This window comes from Barbus barbus (assembly GCF_936440315.1).
Source record: "Barbus barbus genome assembly, chromosome: 2".
Classification (NCBI taxonomy): Eukaryota; Metazoa; Chordata; class Actinopteri; order Cypriniformes; family Cyprinidae; genus Barbus; species Barbus barbus.
Window position 1 is genome coordinate 17,683,655 of NC_136730.1, and position 27,338 is coordinate 17,710,992.

Sequence of the window (27,338 nt, forward strand, 5' to 3'; positions counted from 1 at the left end):
AAAATTTTCACCTTTAAAGATTCAGTACTTCAAATTGCAGAAAAATGTATGTAAATTATTTGAAGAAAATTTTGAAAACAGCATTAACTGGTCTTTTAAAATTTGAAATTTTTGCACAGCTGAAGCTCAAAAGAGGTTGAGTGATGCCACAGAACAACAACTCAAAGCGCAGGAGTAAATCAATAGCAGAATGGCTTCAAAAGAAGAAAATATGCTTTGGCATGACTTCACACAAAAATAACCAAAAAAAAACACTGCTGAACTGACAATAGCTTTGTAAAGATAAATGGTACAAAATTCCTACTGACGGTTGTGCAGGTTTGAACTGCAGTGCAGGTATTCTGCCAAAAGAGGGTTAAACAGTCATTAAATCTATGGTTTTACATACTTCCTCTGTCCTGCATTGTGAATGTTCACATTGTGTTCCATAGAATTGTTTGTGTGTATTTGTCTACTACAGTCAGATAATACCATGACCAAAATCATGACCACTTTATGCAGAAATGCAGGCAAATCCAAATGGTTCAGACATATATTACTGCAACTGTATCTAAGAGGAGTCTAGATAATAATCCTTGGGAAATAAAGTACTTGAAAATAATTGAACAACTAATAAAGAATGAACTATGCAGGAGTGAATGTGCATTTTCTCATGTTGTTCCACAGAGGAGCTGACACATATTGGTAGCGGCTCTTCATGAATGTGCAAGAGCTGTTCTGTTTTGGCAGGGGCCGAGATACAAGCTCAGCATTTGTAAAATAAAAAGGCCAGACTGACAGGAACACTGTTATGATAATAATGGGACTGCTTCCTCTGCCAACAATGCAGAAATGCCCTAAGGCAGCAATCAAAAATTAATACTAATTATTATGTGAATGCTGCATTAAATCAGACATATGTTAAATTATATATAAGCAACATGATTCTACTTTCAGAGGCGCATTCATGAGGACTTGATTTTTTTTTTTTTTTTTTTTTTCACCACTCTTATTCTGAGCTGGTGTTAAAATCTGCCATAAGCATTTATATGAGTCTTATTGTATCAAAAAGAAAACCAGGAAAAACTCTATGTGCATTAAAAACAAAAATGAACAGGAATGACCTTTAATAATAATCACTGCTATTTATGGTTATGGTGTGATTTATTAATTTCCATTGGAAATTGTGTGCATTGAATTCTGACCGAGGTTTTGGCACATGTAGCTGTTCGGGGGCTGGCTGGACACACAGCACTTTAAGTCTCATTTCTGATGAGAGCAGTAAATAATTTAGGGCTTAAAGCTGCCATTAGCAACACTTAAACTCTGCTAATGCAGACCCCTGACAGCTGGCCAATCCCCATTGGATGGGACCATGGATCAAACAGTTCTGAACGAAATAATGGGCCACGCTGAAGCACACAAATCTGTCAATAGGCATGTGTTGTTTTTGCTTCTGCATGTTTGTTGGTTACGCGGTATTCCCATTACACAGAAGGTTACATGGCTTATGACTTTGAATCCATTTAATGTTTACATGCATGTTCACTGCACATTAAGAATTTAGTAGAGAGGTACAGGATATTACAATTAAAAACAGTGACCCCGTGGCAGCCTTATAGATAATATTACATTATTTCTGGACCATAGCGTTTCAATTATAAGTGATAAATCTAATGATTCTGGATGTTTATTTTCAATCATGCTTTGTTCTTATGGTGACAATTAAGACCCACAATAAATAAACTGTTTGTTCAGGTGAACATGGACATTTCATTACTATACATATAAAGGATAGTTCACCTAAAAATTAAAATGCCTTTAGTCATGAGTTCCAAACCTCTGTGACTTTTTTCTTCTGTGGTATTTTTTGAAAAGTCTTATAAAGTAATCAAAACACCATATAAAGTGAACGGTAAAGTAACTGAAAGGGGTCAAATAACATTCTAATAAACAATTACAAATTTCATCAGTTGAAAATTCCCCTTCCCTGAATATAAATAACGATTTAATTCAATTGTAAATCAAAAACTGTAGTTGTATTCATTTTGCAGTTTCATTAACTTGGTCTCTGGTAAAAGCTACTATTAACATCGCTGGGTTTTATGCAAATTGTTATGCAAATTTTGGGACAATTGGGATATCACAAGTTTCACGTGATGCAACAATTTTTTCGCAAAAAAAAAAAACCATCGCTTGATGTACAAATATTTCCCTGTCAAAAACGACAGAAACCTAATGACAATACAATTTTAGATGTGCATAAAAACCATGCAACTTTGCCTCAATTCATGTGACTGAATAAAATTTTAGGCTTAACAAGAGTCACTGTGGCTCAGTGGTTTATGTCCAGCTGTTTGCCCCAATTTCCCCAGAAGTGAATTTGTTTTTGTTCTCTTGAAAATATGAGATAAAATATGATCCATCTATGGATTAAAATAGTATAAATAATTTTGCGATATTTCTTTTTGCCCCGCATAGGTCTCTATAATCTCTTGAATTGATGGAAGCATCGCAGCTGACAGGTGTGAAGACAGAAACTGAAATGAGAGAAGAGAGTATAGTTACCTGTGCCACTAGGACACAATTAATTTTCAACGAGAGGTCCCGATCCCTTAAAACTGAAAACTACTGTTTTCAACCGAGCTTTAATATGCTTAATAACAATGTCACATCGCAAACGACAGTTCTTTTCTGATCGCGTGCTTGGTCTCCGGAGCGCCCCAAGTCTCCTTCAGATCGAGCGCTGGGTGTCAGTATACACTGCGGCTATTCCCTTGGGTTTCAGAGATTGAAGAAGAATGGAGGAAGATGACATGAAAGTTTGTCTTGATGAGCCAAGGCATGTGCAGTATAGCCGGTTTTCATGCAGGGCAGAAATAACCCCTTTTCTCCCTTATATTTTTCATCAGAATGCAAAGCAAATATACGACCATTAAATTTCATAGTTTCATACAGCTATATCTGGAAGCACAGCAGTGACAGATGGGATCCAGGGTTCATTATTAAGCAGACATGTTAAAGTATATTACAATTTTGAAATTCTTATGAATAACACAACAATTATGTGATTCATACGTGACATGAATTATCACAAGTTGAAATACTGTGTGTCCTCTCATGTTCTCCATTTAAAGTCTAAAAAACTGAAATAGTTTTGAATGACACAGTTTGAAATATCAACACTGCTTCAAACATAAAGATTGCAATGATAATGTTAAAATGTTTTGTTTCTTCCTCCAGTTAGCTCTATTTTGAGGCTGATAGGCTACGTAGGCCTACTGCAATCAAATGCAATTGGCCATAATATGAACTCTTTCATCACTGCTAGTGACTGCACTCACTGTCTAATCAAAGTATGGATGAGAGATTCCTTTTCCCATATTTAAGCATATCATTTTTCCTTAAATTGAGCATTTTTATTTACTGTGGCAATCAAATGAGCAATAAGCTATATGTACATATATCTCATTTTAAGAATTTCTCCTAAATTAGAAATGGTTAAATATAGGAAACATTTTAATTCAAAACAGCAAAGTGAAGTACGTATGGCCTCTACTGATTTCAGAATTCAGCATACTTTCGTCAATAATAAGCTTTCCAGAATCTAGACACAGTCCAGTTTGCTGAACACAAATTAGAGTTATTTATTAAATAATCACTTCCATTAATTTTACTGAACTCTCTGTTAAAAAATAGGCACAGGCCTACTAGACTTGTTTTCAGATTTTTCTTAAATGAACATAAGATATTGTTGGGGTTGTGGGTTTAGCTTTTCAACCAATATGTCAGTCTGATAGTAGACTACTTCGATCTAATGAGCCACTTGACAAGATAAATCTCACCTTTCCTAAAGAACCCATAAAATACCTCACACTGAAACACCCTGAATAAAATAAAATAAAAAAGTTAAGCAAATTAAGATGTTTTTATATTTTTCTGAAACAACAAGCACAGTTATCTGATCATGTCTAGGGAGTGAAACGAATCAATATTGGGTGCACTGTGACTTGTTGCCCCCTACTGACGCGTCTTAGTTCGGGTTTGCGCCTGACGTCACGTCTCGAGCGGCAGACAGCTCTCTCTCTCTCTCTCTCTCTCTCTCTCAGACCCTGTTCCTGCGTTTACCCCCTTCTCCATCTCTCCTCACTCTGGACTCAAGTTGCGGGATAGCCGGGAGCGGACACTACCTTTTCTCTCTTTCTGTTTCCACAAGCAATCTTCTCTTCAGGCAACCTGTATGGTGGATATAATATTCAGCTCTTCTTTTTTGGATGATATGGGGGATCATTCCAAAAGTATGTATTGCTGTGGAAAAAAATCTATAGGCCCTACAAAAAGTAATTTATGTTTAAAAGTAAGCGTTGATTCAGTGTTGTTTCATGCGAAAATTGATTGTTAATGATTAGGCCTACTGTTTTTTCCACGACTACAGCTTCTGCAGTATCTGTCATCTGAGAAATAGCCTAGCTACTGTCTTGATCTTTTCACCATAGCCCAATATTAGTTACAAACCTCGATGATTTCGATTTGTGTGAAATACTTATAAATTCTCGACTCTCTAACTCTATAAGAGCTCAAAACAATGTTCTTTTTCATGCTCAGAGAAGTCCGGACTTGCGATGTGTGTAGGCTGCGGCAGTCAGATCCATGACCAGTATATTCTGCGGGTCTCCCCTGACCTGGAGTGGCACGCAGCCTGTTTGAAATGCGTGGAGTGCAACCAATACCTGGACGAGACGTGCACTTGCTTCGTACGAGACGGGAAAACGTACTGCAAGAGAGATTATGTAAGGTAGGTTTTTTTTTTTTTGGTTTGTTTCAGGAAAAGTTTGAATTATATTCAGTCGCATACTCATATTTCTAATGATCAAAACATCTAGCAACAGACTGTAAAATTAAATTAAAGTGGAATTAAAAAGCATGCTTGGACTTGCTTGGTTTTGTCACTCCACAAATTAAATTATTTTTCTATTCTACATCCAACAGATTGTTCGGTATAAAATGCGCAAAATGCACTTTGGGCTTCAGCAGCAGTGATTTGGTCATGAGAGCTCGGGACAGTGTGTATCACATCGAGTGTTTCCGCTGCTCGGTGTGTAGCCGGCAGCTTTTGCCCGGGGATGAGTTCTCCGTCCGGGACGAGGAACTGTTGTGTCGAGCAGATCATGGTCTGGCCCTGGAGCGCGGATCAGGCAGCAGCCCTCTCAGTCCGGGACACATCCACAGCAGAGGACTGCATATGGCAGGTCAGTATAGCACATAACAACCAACTGACTTACGCCTATGTGACCCTGGACCGCAAAATCAGTCATAAGTGGCACGGGTATATTTGTAGCAATAGCCAACAATATGGGTCAAAGTTACCGATTTTTCTTTTATGCCAAAACTCATTAGGATATTAATCATGTTCCATGAAGATATTTTGTAAATTTCCCACCATAAATATATAAAAACTTAATTTTTTGATTAGTAATATGCATCGCTAAGGACTTCATTTGGACAACTTTAAAGGCGAGTTTCTCAATATTTTGATTTTGTTGCACCATCAGATTTCCAAATTGTATCTCAGCCAAATATTGTCCTATCCTAACAAACCATACATCAATGAAAAGTTTATTTATTCAGCTGTCAGATGATGTATAAATCAATTAAAAAGAAATTGACCCTTATGACTGGTTTTGTGGTTCAGGGTCACATATTATTACAGTCGTATCGGACACAGACGTATAGAAATTATAGTAGTAGAAAACAAATAAAAATAAATGATTTAGAGCTATTTATTCGGAACGGCTAGGGCTTATTTAGCCTAAGGTCTGTTTTGCTAAACTGAATGGTAGGCCTAATTATATAGGCTGCTGGGGGAGGAATCGTGTAATGTTGTTACATAATAGCTAATTACAGGCTGATCTGCTTGATAACTTTGTTTAGTCAACCACTGATAAGCCTGAGCGGCAGGGCCTTTACCAAGAGCTGCAAAAGACTCAACATGCTCTTTAATTTCATAATTTACAAATGCATATTTGCAAAATAAATTATCTGTAATGCAATATATTATTGGTTGTAATTAAACGTAGCCTAATATTGATATTAACATTAATTATAAAGACAATATATACCATAAGGCCAGATTAATTCATTTGAGGATTTTAAATTTTAGTGAAAAATGTCTGTCCACTGAATATTTAAAATCTATCTATCTATCTATCTATCTATCTATCTATCTATCTATCTATCTATCTATCTATCTATCTATCTATCTATCTATCTATCGTTTTCACATTTTTGTTCAGCTGATCCTGTGTCGGTCCGGCAAACTCCTCATCGGAAGCACGTGCACAAGCAATCAGAGAAGACCACTCGGGTGAGGACGGTGTTAAACGAAAAGCAGCTACACACTTTACGGACGTGCTACAACGCAAACCCGAGACCAGATGCGCTCATGAAGGAGCAGCTGGTGGAGATGACAGGCCTGAGCCCGCGGGTCATTCGAGTCTGGTTCCAAAACAAGCGCTGCAAGGACAAGAAGAGATCTATCTTCATGAAACAGCTACAACAGCAACATGGCGATAAGACGGTGAGTGTCTTGCTAATGCACTTTCAGTGTGAGAAATCTAGCCTATATGTGCCGAAAAAAATACAGTCTTTAACCAGTACGGCTCTGAGCGATGCCTGACACTTGATATGAGCCGAGATGATTTTAATTGGGTCTGTAATTCGACTGCAGTGAGGGTTTGAAGCAAATTAGCTACAGACTCCCCTACTGTGGGTGGTTTGGGGAATGTTTTAAACTCTATTTCATCTGGAACTGCCCGTATACTATATATTATAGTTTTCTTTTATTTATCAAAAACAAGAATGAAAAGATTTAACTCTGTTTTATGAGGCATTGTCCCTTATTAAAATGCCGATATGAAATGGTCTGGACTTTTTGGTCCAGAATCTGCAGGGCATGACGGGCACTGCGCTGGTTGCAGGCAGCCCAGTTCGACACATCCCCTCAGTGCCAGGACACCCGTTGGAAGTGCAGACTTACCAACCACCCTGGAAAGCTCTCAGCGAATTTGCACTTCAGAGTGACTTAGATCAACCTGCCTTTCAACAGCTGGTGAGTGGGAAAAAATACAGTTTTTGAAATTTTTTATGGTTTTTATAGGCTACTTTACTGTAGGCCTACTGTTGTCAGACTAAGATTTGCCTATTATTATTATCATTATTACTATAGCCTATTATTATTAGTATGCCTAGCTATTTTTATTTTTTTTTTAATTAATAGTTAATTTTGCCTCTCACTTTCAGGTCTCATACTCGGAATCCGGTTCTTTAGGAAACTCATCTGGCAGCGACGTGACCTCTCTTTCTTCACAGTTACCGGACACACCGACCAGCATGGTACCGAGCCCGGTGGAGACGTGAGAGCGACTGCTCGTCTGTTCCCCGGGAAATCACGAGAACAGCTCATATCACGGACGCGGGAAATTCCATTACCATCACCGGACAGCGCCATCAGACGTATAGGCTATAGCAAAAACCTGCACTGGGAACAGAGGAACCGTTTTTCCTAAAAAGCCGGTGGTGAAATGATGGAAGTGAAACTCTGCATATAGACTACACTAAACGAGGGACCATGCCCACTCGAAATGGATATTCGTTGTTCATTATGATGGCTGTTGTATCTGTGGTTTTGGACATTTCTTTTGACAAAAATCTTTTCAAAAGACTCGATTTCAGAAGATGGGATTTTTTTATTTCGTTGTGAAATTTATTGGAGGACTATTTGTGTCTCTGAACAAAATTAAGTTATTGTTATTTATTGTCACATAAATTCGCAAAAAATAAATCAGCACAGAAAATGTTTATTTATATTTGTGAATGTAAAATGCGTGAATAGTCTCTTATGAAAAGGTTTGATTTGTTCAGAAAAACGGAGAGGTGGAGTTTAACTAATTAGCTAAATATTATTATTAGGCCTATTAGTAGGCCACTCATTATAATATTATATCATAGGCCTGATTATTACAAAAAATAATTCGAAGAAGACATTTCTTATGCTACATTTCCTATAAAAATAGCCTATGGATTTGTTCAAAATCAAGTATGCCTTAATAAAAATACTCTATATTATAAATTAAATAAATGAGCTAATTTGCCGAGTAGAAAACATTTTACAGATGCCAAACTATTTCAATGTAAATAATGATTTAAAAAAATGAATATGTCGTTTTTTCGTTGTCAGATTAGATCTTTAAAATGATTAGTCCCCTTTTCCTTGGCAAATTTACGTGTCTAGACAAATATTTCAGGATCGCTTGAGCTTTTATTTACTTGTGACATTACACCAAAAAACAAACAAAAAACAATAGGCTACATTCAACAGAACAGGGGCGTGATGTGAAAATATTGCAGATTCACCAACACAAAGAAAAATCTTAAGCACAAATATGCACAGGAAATTGAGCTGAAGTATACTGCTTATTAAATTGCTATGAAAATATTATTATTCGTTAACAAGTCGATATTTAAAAACACATTCACGAGTTAAATTTACGTGAATTTTAAGAAGAAAAAACGATAGTTTTTGTAATTTCAGTAATTTCGTAGGCCTAATTGTGAGCGCTTACCATTTTCAAAATATTGCAGATTTCAAGGTCAGCGAAACTTATTCTTATATCAGATTTTCTAAAAAGACGGACTCGAACAGTTACTTATGCAACTTTGATACCCGACACAGATTTGGATTTGCTTTTAGCTACTTCTATACAGTCCAAACCTTTCTTACTAAATTAAGAAAGAGTGCACACAACTCAAAAGAAGGCAAAACTAAATACGCTGTTAAAGAATGGAAGTTTTTATAGGCTTCAGGTGCTATTGATACAGATCCAAAGAGACAAGATAGCAGTTTTTTGCTTGTTCAAGTAAGCTAATTAATCAGCAGAGAGAGAGGAAGTAAGGCAATGATAGGAAGGCATTCAAGGATGAACCTGTGTTCATGTCAAGATAACCTGAATGTGGTTCTTAACTCTCAGAATGTTTTGCAGTACATATCCAGCTACATTTAGCTCTGACCACTTGTCATCAGATCATCCGAACCAAAAATAAGCAGTTGTAAATGGGGTTTAGTTGTATTGAAAATTTCACTGATTTTTTTTTCAATAAGTGTGTGTTAATGTTCACACAGACCGCACAGCAACATTTTTAACCAATTTCTTGCAATAGAACAATAAATCAAGCAACCCCACCCGTCTGAAGACATATTAAAAATCATGAATTCCCATTAGGAGAATAAACACCCATAAGGACACCCCTAGCAGGGCAATATAGACATGCATTCACACACACACACACACACACACACACACACACACACGCGCGCGCACACACACCCCATTAAAGGCATGGAGGGAGGTCAAAGCCACCCACTCTACAATAACAGACTATAAAACAGAGTTCATGATGGCTTCAGCATTCGCTCTACAAGAAGACTCAGTCTTAAGGAAATACAAGCATCTGGCATTTGAGGGAAACGGACGTCCAGAATTCTACAAAGTGGCTTTGCAGAAATGCCTCTGCATAATCCAAGATACAGAAACAGCTGCACAGTCACCAAAATTTGGAAGCTTCCTTCATACGTGGTCAGATCAGATCAGCAGACAGTGCTGGGATTTTGGTCACACACAGGTATATGGGTGCAAAGCTCAGGCTAAATTAAAGTAGATGGTGGGGGTGAAGCGCTGTGACCACGGCTCCATAAATAACCAGGATTTATTAGATCTTAAAAACACTTTTAACAATACCGACCCTAATGCATTCTATGTTTGATAATGCACTCAGGGCTTTAAGAGCGGGATAAACAGACCTATAACTCTTGTTTTTATCATTCCAGCATGGGGACAACACAGAATGTGTTCTACAGCAGCGTTCAAAGGGTCACCACAATATTGCTTTTAAATTAATGGCTACCGTCACAGCACACAAACCATCTTCAAACTGGAGCCACTCCTCCAATTTTGCCAATTGTTCAACATTTTATATAAATGTCTGTGATAGATATTCACTTTGTGGAGTCATCTGACATTATAACAGTCTGTGGAAATGATATGTAGGACATAACAGTGAAATCTTCTGCCAAAGGTTTTACCTGACATACAAAATCTAAACTTGAAAGGAAATTAAATATGTCATTTCAATTTGGATGAACAATATTCCCTTAATCACTCCTTTAGAGGTGTAGTTTATCAAACACAACACATCCGTTTTTTTAAAACAGCGTAATAATGAGCAGCAATATATAATTCTACAGCTGTCACATGTAGCCTGAGTGACTGAGCATTTCATGTGAGTGTTAAAAGAACAGCCTCTGTCGGTGAATCATCTGAATCTGATGAGGGGTTCTGTTCAAGTGCTCTCAAAGGATAGCGTGAGGTGGAATAAATCATAAATACAGCATGAACATCAGGAAATTAATATCTTTTCAGAATATTAAACATTAACATCGATGATGTACAAGGTAATGATTCTCCTTAGGGTATTTTGAGGACTTTGTAATTATAGGGATTGAATATGTAATGGTATACATCAAAGAAGGGCAAAAAATTATTCTATTAAACACAAAAGAAGACATTCTGAAGAACGTTTCAAAAGCTTGTAGATACAATGACAATCAGTGGGATTGAATACAACATTGGACCTCGTTGACTTCCATTTGTATGGATATTTAATCTTTTTTGTGTTCAAACGATGAAAATAAGTCAGTTTTGGACCAACATGAGGATGAGCAAATGATTATAGGATTATCAGGGTACAAGATGTCCCTTGTTTCAGATCACATGGTCCATCATCTTTGTGCCATGGTCCTAACATTATGCTACACACACACACACACACACACACACACACACAAAGAGAGAGAGGTAGGCAGTGAATGAATGGGTTGTGTCAGAGGCTGGCCTTGGGGTCACCGTTGCTTTCTTGTGCCAAAACTGTTTATGTTATCCTGGGAGAGAAGAAAGAGGCTGAACATGTTCCCTGCCAAACATTTATCCTGTCTCAAGCCTGTACCCAACACATACCAGGAGCCTACACTGACCGAAGCTGCCCTTAACATCAAACACCAGAGATGGGCACTCGTAAATGCCTGAATGTGCTGAACTTCACCCAAATAAAAGAAAACAGAATACTAGCAGCAAGTCAACGCTCTGAAATGAAAATGGCTCAGAAATTACTAGTAAATTTCACAATTACAAACAAACAGCAAGTAACACATGACATGAAGCATTACATTTTAAAGTAGAAAAACTGAAATATTTTCTTGTAAATCATACTCCAATAATCTTTATTTACAACTTCAAAATTTACAGTGTACAATTCCCCATTAATTTAATTTCCCTATTTGTATTTAATATGAAAATCAGCCTGAATCACTACAATTATATGTAAGATTAAATGTTTAAATCAGTAAGGAAAAAGAAAGGAAAGAGCTTGAATGCCATAAGACATTCTGTGAAGATTGGCTCTTTACATCCCGAGCAGAAACTGTCATAATCTTAATTAGGACCTAAACCAGACAACCATAGAGGGTTTTTTAACAGACCGTCTCTTTGCTGCAGACTGTGGAAGCCTATTAGATAAGAGACCTTCTTGTTCTCAGATGAAAGCTAAACTCACTTCCCAGAGCACAGAAAATTAGCTCTAATAAACTCATTAAGTAATTAGTCTCCACCATTAAAACCCTAAAACCGCCAATGGAGTTTGAGTCAGACACTCAGCATACATAAACACAGATGTGTTTATTCAATGTTTAGAGGAGCCAGTCAAGATCATGGCCAATATGCATGGCTTTAATACAAGCCTTTGATTTCAGTTGAGCAAGCTTCCACCGCTAATACCCACTTCCTTTTCTAAATGCCATAGGTATGTGTTACCTAGCCGAGTGCAGTGCCCTGAGGAAAGGACCTAAGTGTTGATACTGTGAGCGAACGGGATGCTGGGAGAGCTTGCTGGTCACACTTCATGCTTTGCTGGACTCACTGAGACTGGTATTAGATAACGTGTCACTGCCAAGTACCTGTCGGTACTGCATGGCTAACGGAGGACAGAGTGCTCTTTATGTAAAGATTAAGAACGTCAGGTTTTGCCTCCTGCAACAGAAACATAAAGATTTTACTTTTAGCAAGAACCTCAGCTTTATAAAATGAATCAGTACACTTGTTCAAATGTTTAGGCTCAAGAAATAATACTTTTATTTAGCAAGGATGCATTAACTTGTTCATAAACAACATTTATGATACAAAAGATTCATATATCAAATAAAGGCCTTACGATTTATTAAAGATGTTATCATGGTTTTCACAACAATATTAAGCAGCACAATGTTTTTCAACATTGATAAGAAATGTTACTTGAATACCAAATTAGCAAATTAGAATGATTTCTGAAGGATCATGTGGCTGAAGACTGAAGTATGGCTGCTGAAAATTCATAATAGTTTTAAATTTAAACCATAATTCACAACATTACTGTTTTAATGCATTTTTGATCAAATTAACGCAGTCTTGCAAAAGAGACTTCTTTCAAAAACTGACCCCAAAGTTTTGAACAGTAGTGTATGTTGAGCATATATGAAAGAAAATGTAAGATAAGTAAAGGCTGTATTTCAAAATGTTTTATAAAGCATCTTAATACTGGAGTTGAAAGACTGTGAGACTTTTATTACTTGCATCAATACAAACTATATGTATACAAATAATATAAAAGTTATTAGTAGGGTGAAATCATGTTGCTTTTATCAAGGCAGTTGAAAAGATTTGAATGAGATGAAGCAAATAAAAGTGTCAACAACAAGTTCAGTTTACTTCTCATTGATGGAGGACAGGCAGCCAATGAGATGCAGCTGTGCTACATGACATCACCACTACAACATAACAGCAGCTGTAGTCAATACACTCAGAAAGCACTCAGCACACTTGTACAGCACATCACAAACTTGGATGGGGGAAATCATTTACATAAAAGCATTATTTGAAGTGTTCACACACTTTTCATCACAGAGAAGGCAACTTGTGTACAATGGGACTTTCTAGATTCCTTCTGATCATTGTCACTCTATAAATTTACACTACATTTGAAAGTTTAGATTCTCAGGGCAAGAGGTGACCTCCGAAACCTTTACAGAGGAATCCATGGGAATTGTCGCCACAATAGAGGAGTCGACATTTGATAGCTTTCTTTTCAGCATAAGCCAACTGCACTAGTGCATCATGGGAGCAACGGTTAATTTGTCTTTGAATGACAGGTCAAGAGAGCTCATTCTCTCTCCACCCACGTCGTAACAAATCATGGCTAATTGGGTTATTAGTAAGTCTTGGACTCTCCCAGGGTCCTACGACAACTGGATGGAAGTGCTGCATCTACAAATCAGAGCGTTCATTCACTCCATCTGAAAAAAGACAGAATACAAGAGAAAGTATAAAGAGAAAACAAGAGAGGCTAAACTTAAACTTCAAAATCGTGCCATAGCTAATTCACATGAATGTTTTGCTATACTATTCACTTTCACTGTTCACGAGAGTAAGCACAGACATTTTAACTTGCTTTTAGTTTTAGCCACTTCCAGTTATTTTACACTCTTAAAGATAAAGGTTCTTTACTGGCATCAATGATTCCACAAAGAGCCTTTACCATCCATGGAATATTTTCATTCCACAAAAGGTTCTTTACAGTGGAAAAGGGTTCTTTAGATTATTAAATGTTCTTCACACTAAAAAAAAAAGGTTCTTTTAAGAACTGTTCACTGAAAGGTGAATCAAAACTGGTTCTTCTATGGCATCGCTGTGAAACCCCCTTTTGGAACCTTTATTTTTAAGAGTGTAGCTGTACAAAATAGTCTGTGGTCTGACATTGCAGACTGGTATTTGTAATCATATTTTAATTTACTATACAACAGAGAATGTTTCAAAGCAGCTTCACAGTATTAACCAGGAAAGTAACACAATCAATGATGCAAATGATGCAAACTTTAAAAATAAGGCAAATCAAAATTCTGCTATAAAGCAGCTGCAGAAAGACAATAGTGTCATTATTCAGCTCCAGCCAGTTCAGTGTTTGTTCACTTCAGTTCAATATCTATGTAATGTTCATTCATCATGAAACAAGTTCAATTCAAGATATAAGCAGCTGAAAACAGTAATGTTTTTATTCAGCTCACATCAGTGCAGTCTTGATTCAATTCAGTTCAATAACAATTTTGATGTTGTAAAATTCATCAGTTATAAACAAATTTGATTCAGCTATAAAGACAATAGTATCACCATTCAGCTCAATTTTCAAATTATCTTCAAATTTCAAATCATTTGTTCGTGTAAGTGGTCAAATTGGTGATATTGCTAAATATTAAGTGTCTTCTAGGCCCCAAAAGACGACAGTGCAATGAACCGAAAAGCACTGGTTTGTAGCGCAAAACGTTTTACAGAGTTGACTGCACTTATTCACCTACAGTGGCTAATACCATAGACCACAATATAAAAAAACATATTTTAAACAAGATTCAAACATTTACACCCCCTAAACAGACCCATTTATTTGATATCTGTTAAGCTAATTCAGAGGTTTTAGTTACGTGGTTGCCATTATTTGGCTTTTAAATCCAGATTTTTTTCCACCATTAACAACAACGTTCTAGCTACATGTTGGCACAAAACAGCTTTAAAAAAAACAACATTTGGCACTCCCTTATGGTCTGAGGGTACGGATTCTGACAACATGACTATAGTGTAGACAGCTCTGAGCGGCAGAATGGCAACACAGCCTGATGATTGTAATGTGGCCAAACCCATCAAACCACAGCCTGTACCTCAACACCGTTTCTGACCTGACATGTCTGAGCTTTTGAGTAGCAATTTGGGAAAGTGACAGGATTCTGCTTCTCCTATTACAGGTCAACTATGCGCAGTTGACTTGGTGCAGCTCCAAGACACATGTGTACATACACACACATATATGCTCAAAAACACACATACGCTCACACACTGCTGCATTCCTTCAGGCTTGCTGTCAGAGTTCAAATCCGATAGTGTTAGGCTCACTCAAGCAGACTCTACCTTGGACTCTCTCCGCAGTGGGCGTAGTTCTGATGGCTGGCAGCCACTTAACAACGGCCATATTGTTCATCTTCCAGTATTTCTGCCTTATCTTGTAGTGGCGGGATTCAGTTTCACAGTGGCTTCTCACTGAGAGGCTGGGCTTGTGTGTGTGTGAAAAAGAGAGGTAGAGAGACGGAGAGGAAGCCAGTGTACATATGTACGTGTTAATGGATGAGCTTAATAAGTGTGAAAAGTGGAGTGCTGATTGGATGCCATCAGCAAACAAGGTGCAACAGCAGCCAATGAGGAAATAAAGCCTCTTTACTCATGCACACGTACAGAGAAACTTTGCCTTTCACAGCAAATGAAGTCTGCCTTACTGAATAAATTCCAGCCATATAAATAATAACACAATGAACACAAGAAATCTTATAAAAGTAAAAAAAAAGCTTTTGTATTTAAATTTGTTTCATATGAAAAATATTTATACCATTTGCATTTCAAATTTAACATAAAAACTTGAATTAAAAACATAATTTATTAAATTGATCAATTTAATTACATTTTCAATTAAATTTAATGACTAAAATATGATGTGGCATAACCATTAAGTAAAAAGTACTAACATTCATGAACCGCTTAAAGGGATAGTTCACCCAAAAATGAAAATTCTGTCAAAATTCATTTACTCACCCTCAAGTAGTTCCAAACCTGTATGAATTTCTTTGTTCTGTTTTGGGGCACCATTGACTTCCATATAGTAGGAAAAAAAATACTATGGAAGTCAATGGGGCCCCAGAACTCCTCTGTTTCCCACATTCTTCAGAATATATTCCTTTGTGTTCAGCAGAACAAAGACATCAATACAGGTTTGGGACTACTTGAGGGTGAGTAAATGAATTTTGACAGAATTTTCATTTTTGGGTGAACTATCCCTTTAAAGTCGACATAAAATGAAAATTCATCTGATTTTTGAATGCATATGTGAACAATTTATTTGTGTATATGTTTCAATTAAAAATTTTGACCTTGTAATTTTAAATCAAAATGTCATAACTGGATCTTCCCGAGAAAACAACAGACTTCTCTCGGGTAACTTCTGCAATCGTTTAGTCTGCTTTACCACATTCATCTGCCTCAGTTTTTGAGTGAAGTGCCCACATTTCAAAATCCAATCAATTTCTTTTCTATAATGAGTTACATTCAATTACATGCCACAATACAGAATAAAAGATCTAAAAAGATTCTATTTCATCACAACTTAAATAATCATTACTAATAAATTAGTAATGATGATTAAAGTTGTGATGAAACAGAATATATATATACATATTAAAACTTGAAATTCGACAATAAAAATTAAATTCTACAATAAAATTCTACAAATTTCTTGAATTAGTAATTCATACATATAATTGCATTTTACAACCTGAACTCTATTAAAAAATACATACTGTAATTTGTAAAACTGCTTCACAGATTTTTTTCTATGAAAATTCATTAGTGTAAAGTGACAAACTAATAGTTTTATTTTTAATAGTTAAAAAAAAAAACTTTATGACATTGACCCAAAGAACAAATAGGCCCAAAGTCAAACAGAGTTCTTAGCATTCAGATGTCTATCAACACCCTTAAGGACTTTTAAGTAAACCACTAGCTGCCATACTAGACTCTACAATATGCTGTTTTCAAATTCATCAGGCAACTTCTGTATATTTAGTTTGCATCTCTTTATGTGTGATTTCTGTATAATGTGCACTGAGAAGGCTCTCAGCATGAATGTCAGAAACTATCTGTGCCTGTCACTTCAGAAAAGTGTATTTGTGTTTGTTCAAAATGTGTTGAGTAAACACTCTGCTTCCTGTCTGCAGATCTTTCTTGCTCAGTGCTGCAACCCGCTGGTGTGTACACAAAAATACAAATACGCTAAATAAAAAATAAAAAATCTGTGGAGTTTTACAAATATTTCTCACACACACACACACACACACACACACACACACACACACACACACACATGTCCAGTTAGACAAAAATCTCTTTCTTCTAATGTGACAGAACGGTTCTCAATGATTATGCATCTAAAAATGATTTGGTGACATCAAATGATTACAATAATTTTGAAAGTGTGTATCTTTACATATATATTTTTATGCGAAGATGAGCAAAGTGACTCTGTATTCATTAAACTAAGTCTAAGGTAGATATAGAATGTATTGGCACCAAACCTCATCAGTGTGTGTGTGTATGTGTGTGTGTGTGTGTGCGAATTTTTGTGACAAATTAGGACATAAATTTGTATAATGACACAGGTATAACATAGGTATTACAAGGTGAAGGTGACTTATGAGGACATTGCCCCATGTCCCCACTTTTCAAAAAGCTTATAATTTCATACAGAGTGAGTTTTTTTGGGGGAAAGTAGAGGTCTCCTGTGAGGGCTAAGTTTAGGTGTAGGGCAATAGCACATACAGTTTTTACAGTATAAAAACAATTACACCTATGGGATGTTCCCACTTTTCACAAAAACAAACGTGTGTGTGTGTGGACAAGGGGCTACCTGTAGACGGTGTGCCCCCCTCGACTGAAAGTTAAGCTGACCTGCATTGTTCTGGGAGGGAAGAACAGGAGTTCCAGTCAAAAGCAGCCAAGCGGAGAAGGGGATCACATTGCCTCAACAGAGAGAAGAGATTTACTCCTGGCATCTCTCTTTCACTCCATCACTGGCGTTCTCTGTCTGCCTCTTACCATCTCTCCTCTCATTTCTTCTTTTCCAAGTTTTTGCTATTTCCAATTTTCACAAAAAAAAAAAATATATAATAATAATAACAGTGTCAGTAAATACACGAGAGTAGTCATGCATTGAGCATTAAACTCAAAAAGAACTGCAATCAATATTTCAGTGAATAATACATTCGGAAATATACATTAAAATGACAGCAACACAACATTCGTCATAAAAGGTTAAACCGATCATTACAAGGAAGTGTCAGTGTTATTTTAGAGATACTAACAGAATAGAGATATTATCATAGTTTTTTTATTATTATTTTGCATCAGTTTTTATATTGTTTTTACATTTTAATTTGAAAGTTTTAGTCATTTTCTTGTGTGCTTGTCATTTTTATAGTTATTTGTATAATGTCTTATATGTTATTAAGTATGCTTTGTATAGTTAATTTAGAAATTATTTCAGTTCAGTTAATGCCTTTACAACTTTTTTTTTAGTTATTTATAATAATAATGGGAAGAGTTCCCAAGAGTGTTTAAAGAATAATCAAGACTGTTCAAAGAAAAAGAAAGAAAGAAAGAAAGAAAGAAAGAAAGAAAGAAAGAAAGAAAGAAAGAAAGAAAGAAAGAAAGAAAGAAAGAAAGAAAGAAAGAAAGGCTTGTTGACAGGCAGCCTGATGGAGGTTTAACACACTCCGGTCATGGGCCAGTTAAACAAAATATTTCATGCGAGATCCCTGATGGTCCAACTACGAAGCACAAAAGAAGCAAGTAGCAGCACTGACACACAAGGAGATGAATGGTGGTGCAGAAATATTAGAAGCGATTGAGGTAATAGGGAGATTCTCATCTTAAATATGCCTTTTGTTTGGTGAAGGACTCCCTGTCTGTCTGTGTGTCTGTCTGTGTGTGTATCTGCCAAGATGTCTTAGAGGTGGAATATATTGTTTTAGTCTGAGACCACAGAGTCATAGCTGTATGAATGAGTTGTGATGGTGTGTGTGTGTGTATCTCTCCTTCTCTTACTGTAATCTGATACAAAGTAGTAAAGAAAAAGGGACATCATATTGCAGACAACTAATCAATAACATACCACAGTATACTACAATAAAAATCAAATGGCTTTTGGTTTATGGAAGTAAGAGAGCTAATTGTTACAATCGCAAGGAACTTATGGAGATAAAGTGAGTAGTGTTGGACTGTTGCTTTCAACAGGTTGACTTGCTTAATGCAAAATAAAACGTCTCTTATTAGGCTACTGATATGTCTGCAGTCTTCATCTGAACATGATTTTAAACATTTTCAAAAGCACTATTCATTTCTTTATGTATGAAACGTTTTGATGAGGACAAATTACTGAGTGAACCTTTACGATGATTGGCTGTAAATATTTACTTGAATTTCTAAACTGAATTTTCTCCAGGCTGTTCTGGCAGCTTACCTTCTTGCGATGTTGATTCTGTGAAAGCAAATTCCTGTAACAAACACTACAAAAACACTCTCTGAACTCGTGAAACAGAGTGTCTTCAGCCACTTGAGAGAATAAACACAAGACTCACAGAGCCGCTGCCACCTAGTGGATTCCAGCTTTACGTCACTGCTTGGCCAGGCTCTCTTTGAATCCAGTTCCAAACACATCCTGTAACAGCACAGAAGTTACTCAACTAACATCAAGATACTGTTACACATGTGGGCAAGATTTTAACTCGAGTGCTTGTGGGATGAATAAACAATAGTTTAAACAAAATCCTAAAATGGATAAAGAATAGTTTGTTTTTTAAATTGTGAGGCAAAGTTTGTTTTATGATAAATAGTATATACAGAAGTGTATGATTATATTTAGACAGATATGTAATGATTAACTGAGTTTTTAGGAGAAATAAGAATTTAGTAAAATAATCAAATAAAATCATTTGTGTATGTAAACCTACAGTTCAAGAGTTTGGGGTCAGTAAGATTTTTTATTTTATTTAAAAGAAAGTAATAATTTTATTCAGCAAGGATGCAATAAAATGATTAAGAAAGAGACAGTAAAGTCATAATGTTACCAAAGAATCATGAAAAACATATATAGTATATTTCCACAAAAATATTAAGCAGCTGTTTTCAACATAGATAATGTTTCTTGTGCACAAAGCAGCATATTAGAATGATTTCTGAAGGATTATGTGACACTGAAGACTTAATAATGACTGAATATTCAGCTTTGCTGTCACACAAATAAATTTTAAAATATGTGACCCTGGACCACAAAACCAGTCTTAAGGTATATTTGGGGTATATTTGTAGCAATTTGTAGCATATTTGTAGCAATAGGCAAAAATACATTGTATGGGTCAAAATGATCGATTATCGATTTTTCTTTTATGCCAAAAATCATTAGGATATTAAGTAAAGATCATGTTCCATGAAGATATTTAATAAATTTCCTACTGTAAATATATCAAAACTTCATTTTTGATTAGTAATATGCATTGCTAAGAACTTCATTTGGACACTTTTGAAGGCGATTTTCTGAGTATTTTGATTTTTTTACACCCTCAGATTCCAGATTTTCAAATAGTTGTATCTCGGCCAAATATTGCCCTATCCTAACAGACCATACATCAATGGAAAGCTTATTTATTCAGCTTTCAGATTATGTAGAAATCTCAATTTCACAAAAATTGACACTTATGACTGGTTTTGTGGTTTTGTGGTCCAGGGTCACATATATTAAAATAGAAAAAATAGTTATTTCAAATTGTTATGTATTTGTATTTTGATTAAAAAAAAAAAAAAAATTGCAGGCTTCATGAACATAAAACACTTCTTTCAAAAACATAAAAAAAAAATCTTACCTAACCCAAAGTTCTGAACGGTAGTGTATGTGTATGCATTTGTGTCCTATATGATACTCTTCACCTTTGACCCTCTCCAACTGGATGACAGCTTGCGGTGCCTCAATATCCCCCTTTTCTCTTCTCCTATTACATACACGTCCTTCTGCTTGCACTCTTTCCAATCCTTCCTCCTACTCCCCCTTTTTATTTCATTCCCGTGTTCCTAAATCACTTTTGTTATCTTCACTCATTCTTACCCCTTACGCTCTGGCCTTTATCCCTTGTTCTCTTTCCTCCTTCCTTCATTTTTCCAGACTCTCTCATCTTCCAGTTTTTTTTCTGTGCTGCATCTGTACAAATCTATCAACAAACTACAAATGTTAACGACGTTAACAAACGATGATTAATATCATGATTGCTGTCTGTTTATCACATCTGATCTGATCAATAGCCAGTTTCTGCTCTTTTTACCTCTTATTGCTGGACGCTAACATGCTCCTTGCTGTCTGATAGCGAGGCTCCAGCCTCCTCACTGACTGCATCAGCCAGAGCCAGGGCAGTGATTGATCTGTGTGTCTGCCTGTGTGTGTGAGAAAGAAGGACAGAGAGAAAAGAAAGGAGATAGACGACTTGTCTTCCACCCTCAGTGTCAGAATAAGGAGGGAGATAAGAGATAAGAGAGGAGGAAGGGTCAGGAGAGGTCAGGTGGGTTAGAGGAAAGGTCAAGCTGTGTTGGTCTGTTTATTTTACCCTGTCTCTGATTTCCTGCCTGCTCAGGATTCAGCCCATTCACATCTGTCCTCTAAACAACCTGGAAACGGCCTTTGATGTATCTGCCAAAAACACCACAGACACATCTCCTAAAGACTGATCTATCTGAATTCAGCACAATAGCGGTCTTAATAACAGAGAGGCTATTTGTTTAAATCAGCTTTCCTCTTTACCTACACAGACCACATACTTACTATAACTTACTAGAGCTAAAAAAAAAAGTGATCCGGTTTTGCTGCTTGCTAGATGCTATTTTATTTGTATTATATTTGTATCTATCTATCTATCTATCTATCTATCTATCTATCTATCTATCTATCTATCTATCTATCTATCTATCTATCTATCTATCTATCTATCTATCTATCTGTCTATCTGTCTGTCTGTCTGTCTGTCTGTCTGTCTGTCTGTCTATCTGTCTGTCTGTCTGTCTGTCTGACACAGATCAGCCAGGCTCATTCACCTCCCAATCACAACGCACTCCTTCACCTGAGTATTAATTGCACACACCTGCGCCCGAATTCATGACTTTTAGTGCTAACAGTTGCTCCTAGTAACAAAATTCTAAGAAAATTCTTAGAAATGTGTTTTCTCTTAAAATTAAAGAAACGATCCTAGTAAAGAAAAAAGTAATTCAGAAAGCATTTTAACCCTTAAAAGAGGTCTTAAGGTCCAAAATTGTTAGGAGTACGGACGAGGACTTTTAAGGGGCTTAAGAGTTTCTTTAGCAGTGGAGAAAATGGATGAAACATGAAGAGAGAGAAGAAATGTGTTGCACACAATGCATGACAGTGAGTTAATAAGACGCTACACATTAGATCGTGCAGTGATCATGTTTGTGACCGGTCTTATTAGAGACACGCTAACAACTCCGACACCGCGCTGAAATGCCATAGCGCCAGAAATGGACGTCATCACTACATTAACATATCTGGCAACTGGAAAAATGCAACTATGCAGCAGTGATGATTTGGGTCTGTTACAGCACTTATTAGGCTACGTCTCTGTTCATTTCCTATAAAATACGGTAAGTATGACAGCATGGTAAATAAAAAATAACGAATATATATACATATATAATGTGTGTGTGTGTGAGAAAGAGAGCGAGAGCGAGTACAGTAAAACAGGACAAATGATGCCTGTAATTTCAAAGTGAAGGCTTATAATAAACCCTACTCTTAAAAGCGCTCTTTTATTTCCTTCTTGACAACCAACCAATCACAGTCTTCAAAAGAATGTGTCATAGCTAGCAACGGGGTCAGCCCCGTCTCCTCACTAAGATGACATTTTTTTGTCTTTTCCTCGCTCAGAGTTGCTCTCAGATTGGTCCTGAATCACTTTTAAGCTAAGACTCCTAGTTATAAATTTTTAAGCTAAATTAGGAGCTCTCTGAGAGGATTCTTAGAATCTTTAGGAATACGGGCCTGGACTTCATCAGCTCCTTTCGAAGTGGACTGATGCTACAGCTACTTACCTGTGTACTTACCTTGATCTCCTACTTACCTCCTGTCTCATCTCCAGCGTGTTATTCCCAGCTCTACTCCATCGTCTGTGTCTCCAAGGATCTCCACGAGTGAGTCTCCCCTGTCCGGGATTGTGAGGTGTGTGCTCCGTCTCCCCTATCCACGAGCTCCTGTGAAAGCAAGGGCTATTCCATTATCACCCTCATCGCATTACTATACCTGTTCATTGAACTTGTTACTCACCTCCATCAGCTTACCGCTGACTCCACCGATTGTAATAAAACTCACCTGTTGTATTCTAATCATCTGTCTGAGTCTGCTTCTCTAACAATCTGTCTGTCTGTCCATTCATCCATCTCTCCATCTATCTGTTCATCCATCAGTCCATCTGCCTGTCCGTCCGTCTACCCAGAGGTGAAATGACTAATATAAAGTATTATTATTATTGTTGTTGTTGATAATGATGATGTTGTGTACCATCAAAGCACTTGTATTTATATTTATCCATCCATCTATTTACATCAGACTATGATTTAAATATTTAATTAAAATATTATTTAAAATAATTTTCAAATGCCCAGTTTGCTTCATGGAACTTAGGCAAACTGTAACCGTATATATATATATATATATATATATATATTACTGTTTTGTTTTATACATTTTGTTCTGTCTTAAAGATTGGTTCATGAAGGAGGAAAGGAAGGGAAAGCCAAAGAATGTGAGACAGGAAGAGAATAGCTATAATCCAAACAGAGGCGCAGATCCAGAGGAATCAAACAAAAACATATACATAAGAGAAAACACACCGTGATACTCTCAACCAGTTCAACCACACACACACACACACATGCACACACACACACACAGAGAAACACATATACACAGCTGTGCTCACAGTGCCAAACAGCTGGGCTTCCTCTAGTCTCACTCACATATCAGCATTTCTCACACTGTCACAGTGATGTGGGAGCAGATAGCATCTGTGTGTGTATATGTGCACGTGTTGAGTGTTTATAGAGCTTTGGCGCCAACACGGTGAACTGCTGCCCACGTATAATAGGTTAGACCCTCTCAATCATCCAAGCTGACAACAGTGGGCTAAATTAGAATTATAACACTGCAAAATATTCTTTAAATCATAATTTCAAGAGCTACACACAGGACAATCCTTTCACGGAGAAGAGAACAAATATGTGCAGCGCTGTGAGGAACACTGTATTCACAAGTTCAGTGCCATTAGTTCAGTCACACAGCCCCGTGTGCCCTGTGGAACTGCACTCATCTCCCTCACTGTCAGCTCAGGTATGGAGCTGCTGACACTGATGAATTGCTCTCCGCTAACAGGAGGCAGACAGACGCCAGGCGACACTGCTGACCTGAGATCAGTTATTCAGCATCCTCAACCGATGAACACAGCTGAACCTGCATCACTGAAACATGACCTTACAGTTTGAAAATGAACAACCTAGTTAGGCATATCATGTAGTAATTCTCATCTGTATGTGCTCTCCTTTCAAACAGAAAGTACCAAGAAACTATCTAGGCAGACCTAAAGTGTAGAGAGGTCATGATCATAAAACTGATCCAATTTTCTCTTTCAAAGCATGGTGATCTAAGCTATTTTGGATTTTTTGAGCAATGATAGAAAGAAAAAAATCTGAAGATTAAATGTTAATACTGATTTAAGAATTAATATTTCCATGATAAACGTCACAAACACCCTTTGTGTGTCATAATATGCTTATTAAAGCCATAGTTTTGGTAGTATGTTGGTAGTCAATTAGCAGAAAAGCTTTGAAAAGGTGCGAGACAGATGGATCGAATGCAAGCTTTCTGCTTCAATCACACAGAGTGGCTATGAATCTCACACGCACACGCACGCACTCACACGCACACACTCACATGCACACACACCAACAACGGTATTTAACATAAGACAACTTTTCACTCACACAATCCAATCCATCACATTGTTTTTTTTTTTCTAATGATCTTTTGCATTATCTAATCAGATGAGACAGACAGTTAAAATGAGCATTGTTATGATGAAATAATCTTGAATAAAAATAATTCATAAAGACAACAGCTCCAAACGAAGACTATTATACAAAGACTTTTTACATGAGAAAATGAAGTAGAAATTTAAAAAGTAGATTTTTCTCACTTCCTTAAGTGCACAGCCTATTGTTTAAGGATATAGGCAGCAGAAACAGAACCTTCTTCAAAGCCACACATCATTCACTTCATCTGTTGCTTTTTATACAAACTTATGGTTTTCCTCTTGTTTGACCACAAGATATTTCAATGCATTTTGAACATGCAAAAATCTATTGGAATATGCATAATGGGCAAAATGAGGACTTCTCTTTCACATGTAGCATATATTTCTTATTGTTCACATTCAGTCCTGTTTTGTGGATTCATTAGGATCTATAAAGATGACACTATTGCACTCCAGACTGGCTTTGTATGTATTAGAGTGAGTTTAAGGTCTATGCTGGTCATGAATTCAGGCCAGTGACTTGATCAGAGACATCTATTGTGGGGGCGAGACTTTAACTGACTCTTGACCCCATGGCCTCTTGGGTATTCCCTCTGTGAGTTCAGAGCATAACCATTTAATAAAAATGAACCTGTCCTAATGCTTCTAGGCCACCTTGCAGTCATTGTTTACACACACACACACACACACGCACACACATATGCGCACGTACACACACACACACACACGCACACACAATGTCCATGTGACACTTTCCTATCAACAATAACATTTACATCAGAAAGCTGTTCATTTGATTTCAAAACACCCTTCCTACTCTGATTCTCATCATATGGACAAACAGTCAAAACCAATGACTAGATCTCAGACTAAACACAGATGCCCACATGGACGTGTCCTCAAAAACACAATAAGATTCACAAAGTACACCACAGAGCCAAGAACAATGGAAAAGCTACATTTTGTTGTCTTATTCCGTAGGAGGGAAACAGCAATAAGACTTTAGTTTACTAGACTTGATCAAAATAAAAGTCTCAAGGTTCATGTCTCATTATGAACATGCTTTCTGTCTTCAGTAACTTGTCTGCTTCAGTCCACTTCTCAGACCCATGTGAATCATCATAGTTCACATCTTCAAAGCTATTTCCAACCCTGACAGAGCTCTTGCACAACAAATAAACAAGGGAGAAGGCACATGGATGTTTATTCACAAGAAGAGTCACTGTGTCCGCCTTTATCTGGAAGGGAAGTGAATAGTGTGTACAGATTTGAAACTCAGATTATCAACTTGGCAAAGAAGTTCACAGCAGAGTAGAGATTCTTATTCCAATGTCTTCATTTATGTTCCAAATAAATAATTGTTTGGGTCTTAAAGACTCAACAAAAATTATAATTTGACATGCAAAATGACACTAGCTGAAATACACATTAAAAATGCTAAGCATAAATGTATTATATTATATTAAAATATATACACATTACAATATACACTACTATTAAAAAAATGAACGAAGTCTCTTCTTCTCACCAAGGCTGCATTTATTTGATCAAAAAAGTTAATGTGGTGAATATTATTACAATCTAAAATAACTGTCTTCTATTTTAATAAATGTAAAAATGTAATTTATTTTTGTGATTACAAAGCTAAAGTTTCATCAGTCATTACTTCAGTCTTCAGTGTCACATGATCCTTCAGAAATCCTTCTAATATGTTCATTTGGTGCTCAAGGAACATTTCTTACTATTATCACATTGAAACTAATTTTGATCAATTTAATGCATCACCGCTGAATAACAGTATTGTTTTCTTTCTCCTTGTACACCACTCAGGAACCAAATAAAGACAATGTAATAAATACCAGGATCACATTAGAGAGGTACAGTCATGGCCAAAAATATTGGCACCCTTGGTAAATATGATCAAAGGCGGCTGTGAAAATTAATCTGCACTGTTAATCCTTTTGATCTTTTATTTTAAAAATTCACAAAAATCTAACCTTTCATTGGATAATAAGAATTTAAAATGGGGAGAAATACCATCATGAAATAAATGTTTTTCTCTAATACAGATTGGCCACAATTAACGGCACCCTTTTATTCAATACTTTTTGAAACCTCCATTTGCCAGTTTAACAGCTCTACATTTTCTCCTATAATGCCTGATGAGGTTAGAGAACACCTGACAAGAGATCAGAGACAATTCCTTCATCCAGAATCACTCCAGACCCTTTAGATTCCCAGCTCCATGTTGGTGCTTCTTCTCTTCAGTTCACCTCACTCATTTTCTACAGGGTTCAGGTCAGAGGACTGGAATGGCCAGCAGAAGCTTGGTTTTGTGCTCAGTGACCCATTTTTGTGTTGTTTTTGAAGTTTGTGTTTGGATTATTGTCCGGTTGGAAGATCCAAACATGGCCCATTATAAGATTTCTAACAGAGTCAGTCACTTATTGATTTTTTGTCTGTTGGTATTTGATAGAATCCGTGATGCCAT

At 36.6% G+C, this 27,338-nt stretch overlaps 1 protein-coding gene across 1 annotated transcript; it reads left to right on the forward strand.

The window, feature by feature from the left end:
* The first annotated feature begins 4,138 nt into the window (after positions 1 to 4,138).
* On the forward strand, positions 4,139 to 7,827 carry LOC306882988 (insulin gene enhancer protein isl-2b-like). Its single transcript, XM_079438029.1, has 6 exons — positions 4,139 to 4,277; positions 4,585 to 4,774; positions 4,969 to 5,228; positions 6,273 to 6,556; positions 6,920 to 7,087; positions 7,279 to 7,827. The coding sequence occupies exons 1-6, from the start codon at positions 4,220 to 4,222 to the stop codon at positions 7,393 to 7,395; spliced, it is 1,077 nt and encodes a 358-aa protein (XP_079294155.1). The 5' UTR covers positions 4,139 to 4,219; the 3' UTR covers positions 7,396 to 7,827.
* The last annotated feature ends 19,511 nt before the right edge of the window (positions 7,828 to 27,338 follow it).

What these genes read in the sequence shown, in the direction of transcription:
- LOC306882988 (XM_079438029.1), top strand. Translation starts at nt 4,220, where the DNA reads ATGGTGGATATAATATTCAGCTCTTCTTTTTTGGATGATATGGGGGAT. An exon ending in TATGGGGGATCATTCCAAAA is followed by an intron (nt 4,278 to 4,584) that starts GTATGTATTGCT and finishes TTTCATGCTCAG; the next exon opens with AGAAGTCCGGACTTGCGATG. An exon ending in AGCAACATGGCGATAAGACG is followed by an intron (nt 6,557 to 6,919) that starts GTGAGTGTCTTG and finishes TTTTTGGTCCAG; the next exon opens with AATCTGCAGGGCATGACGGG.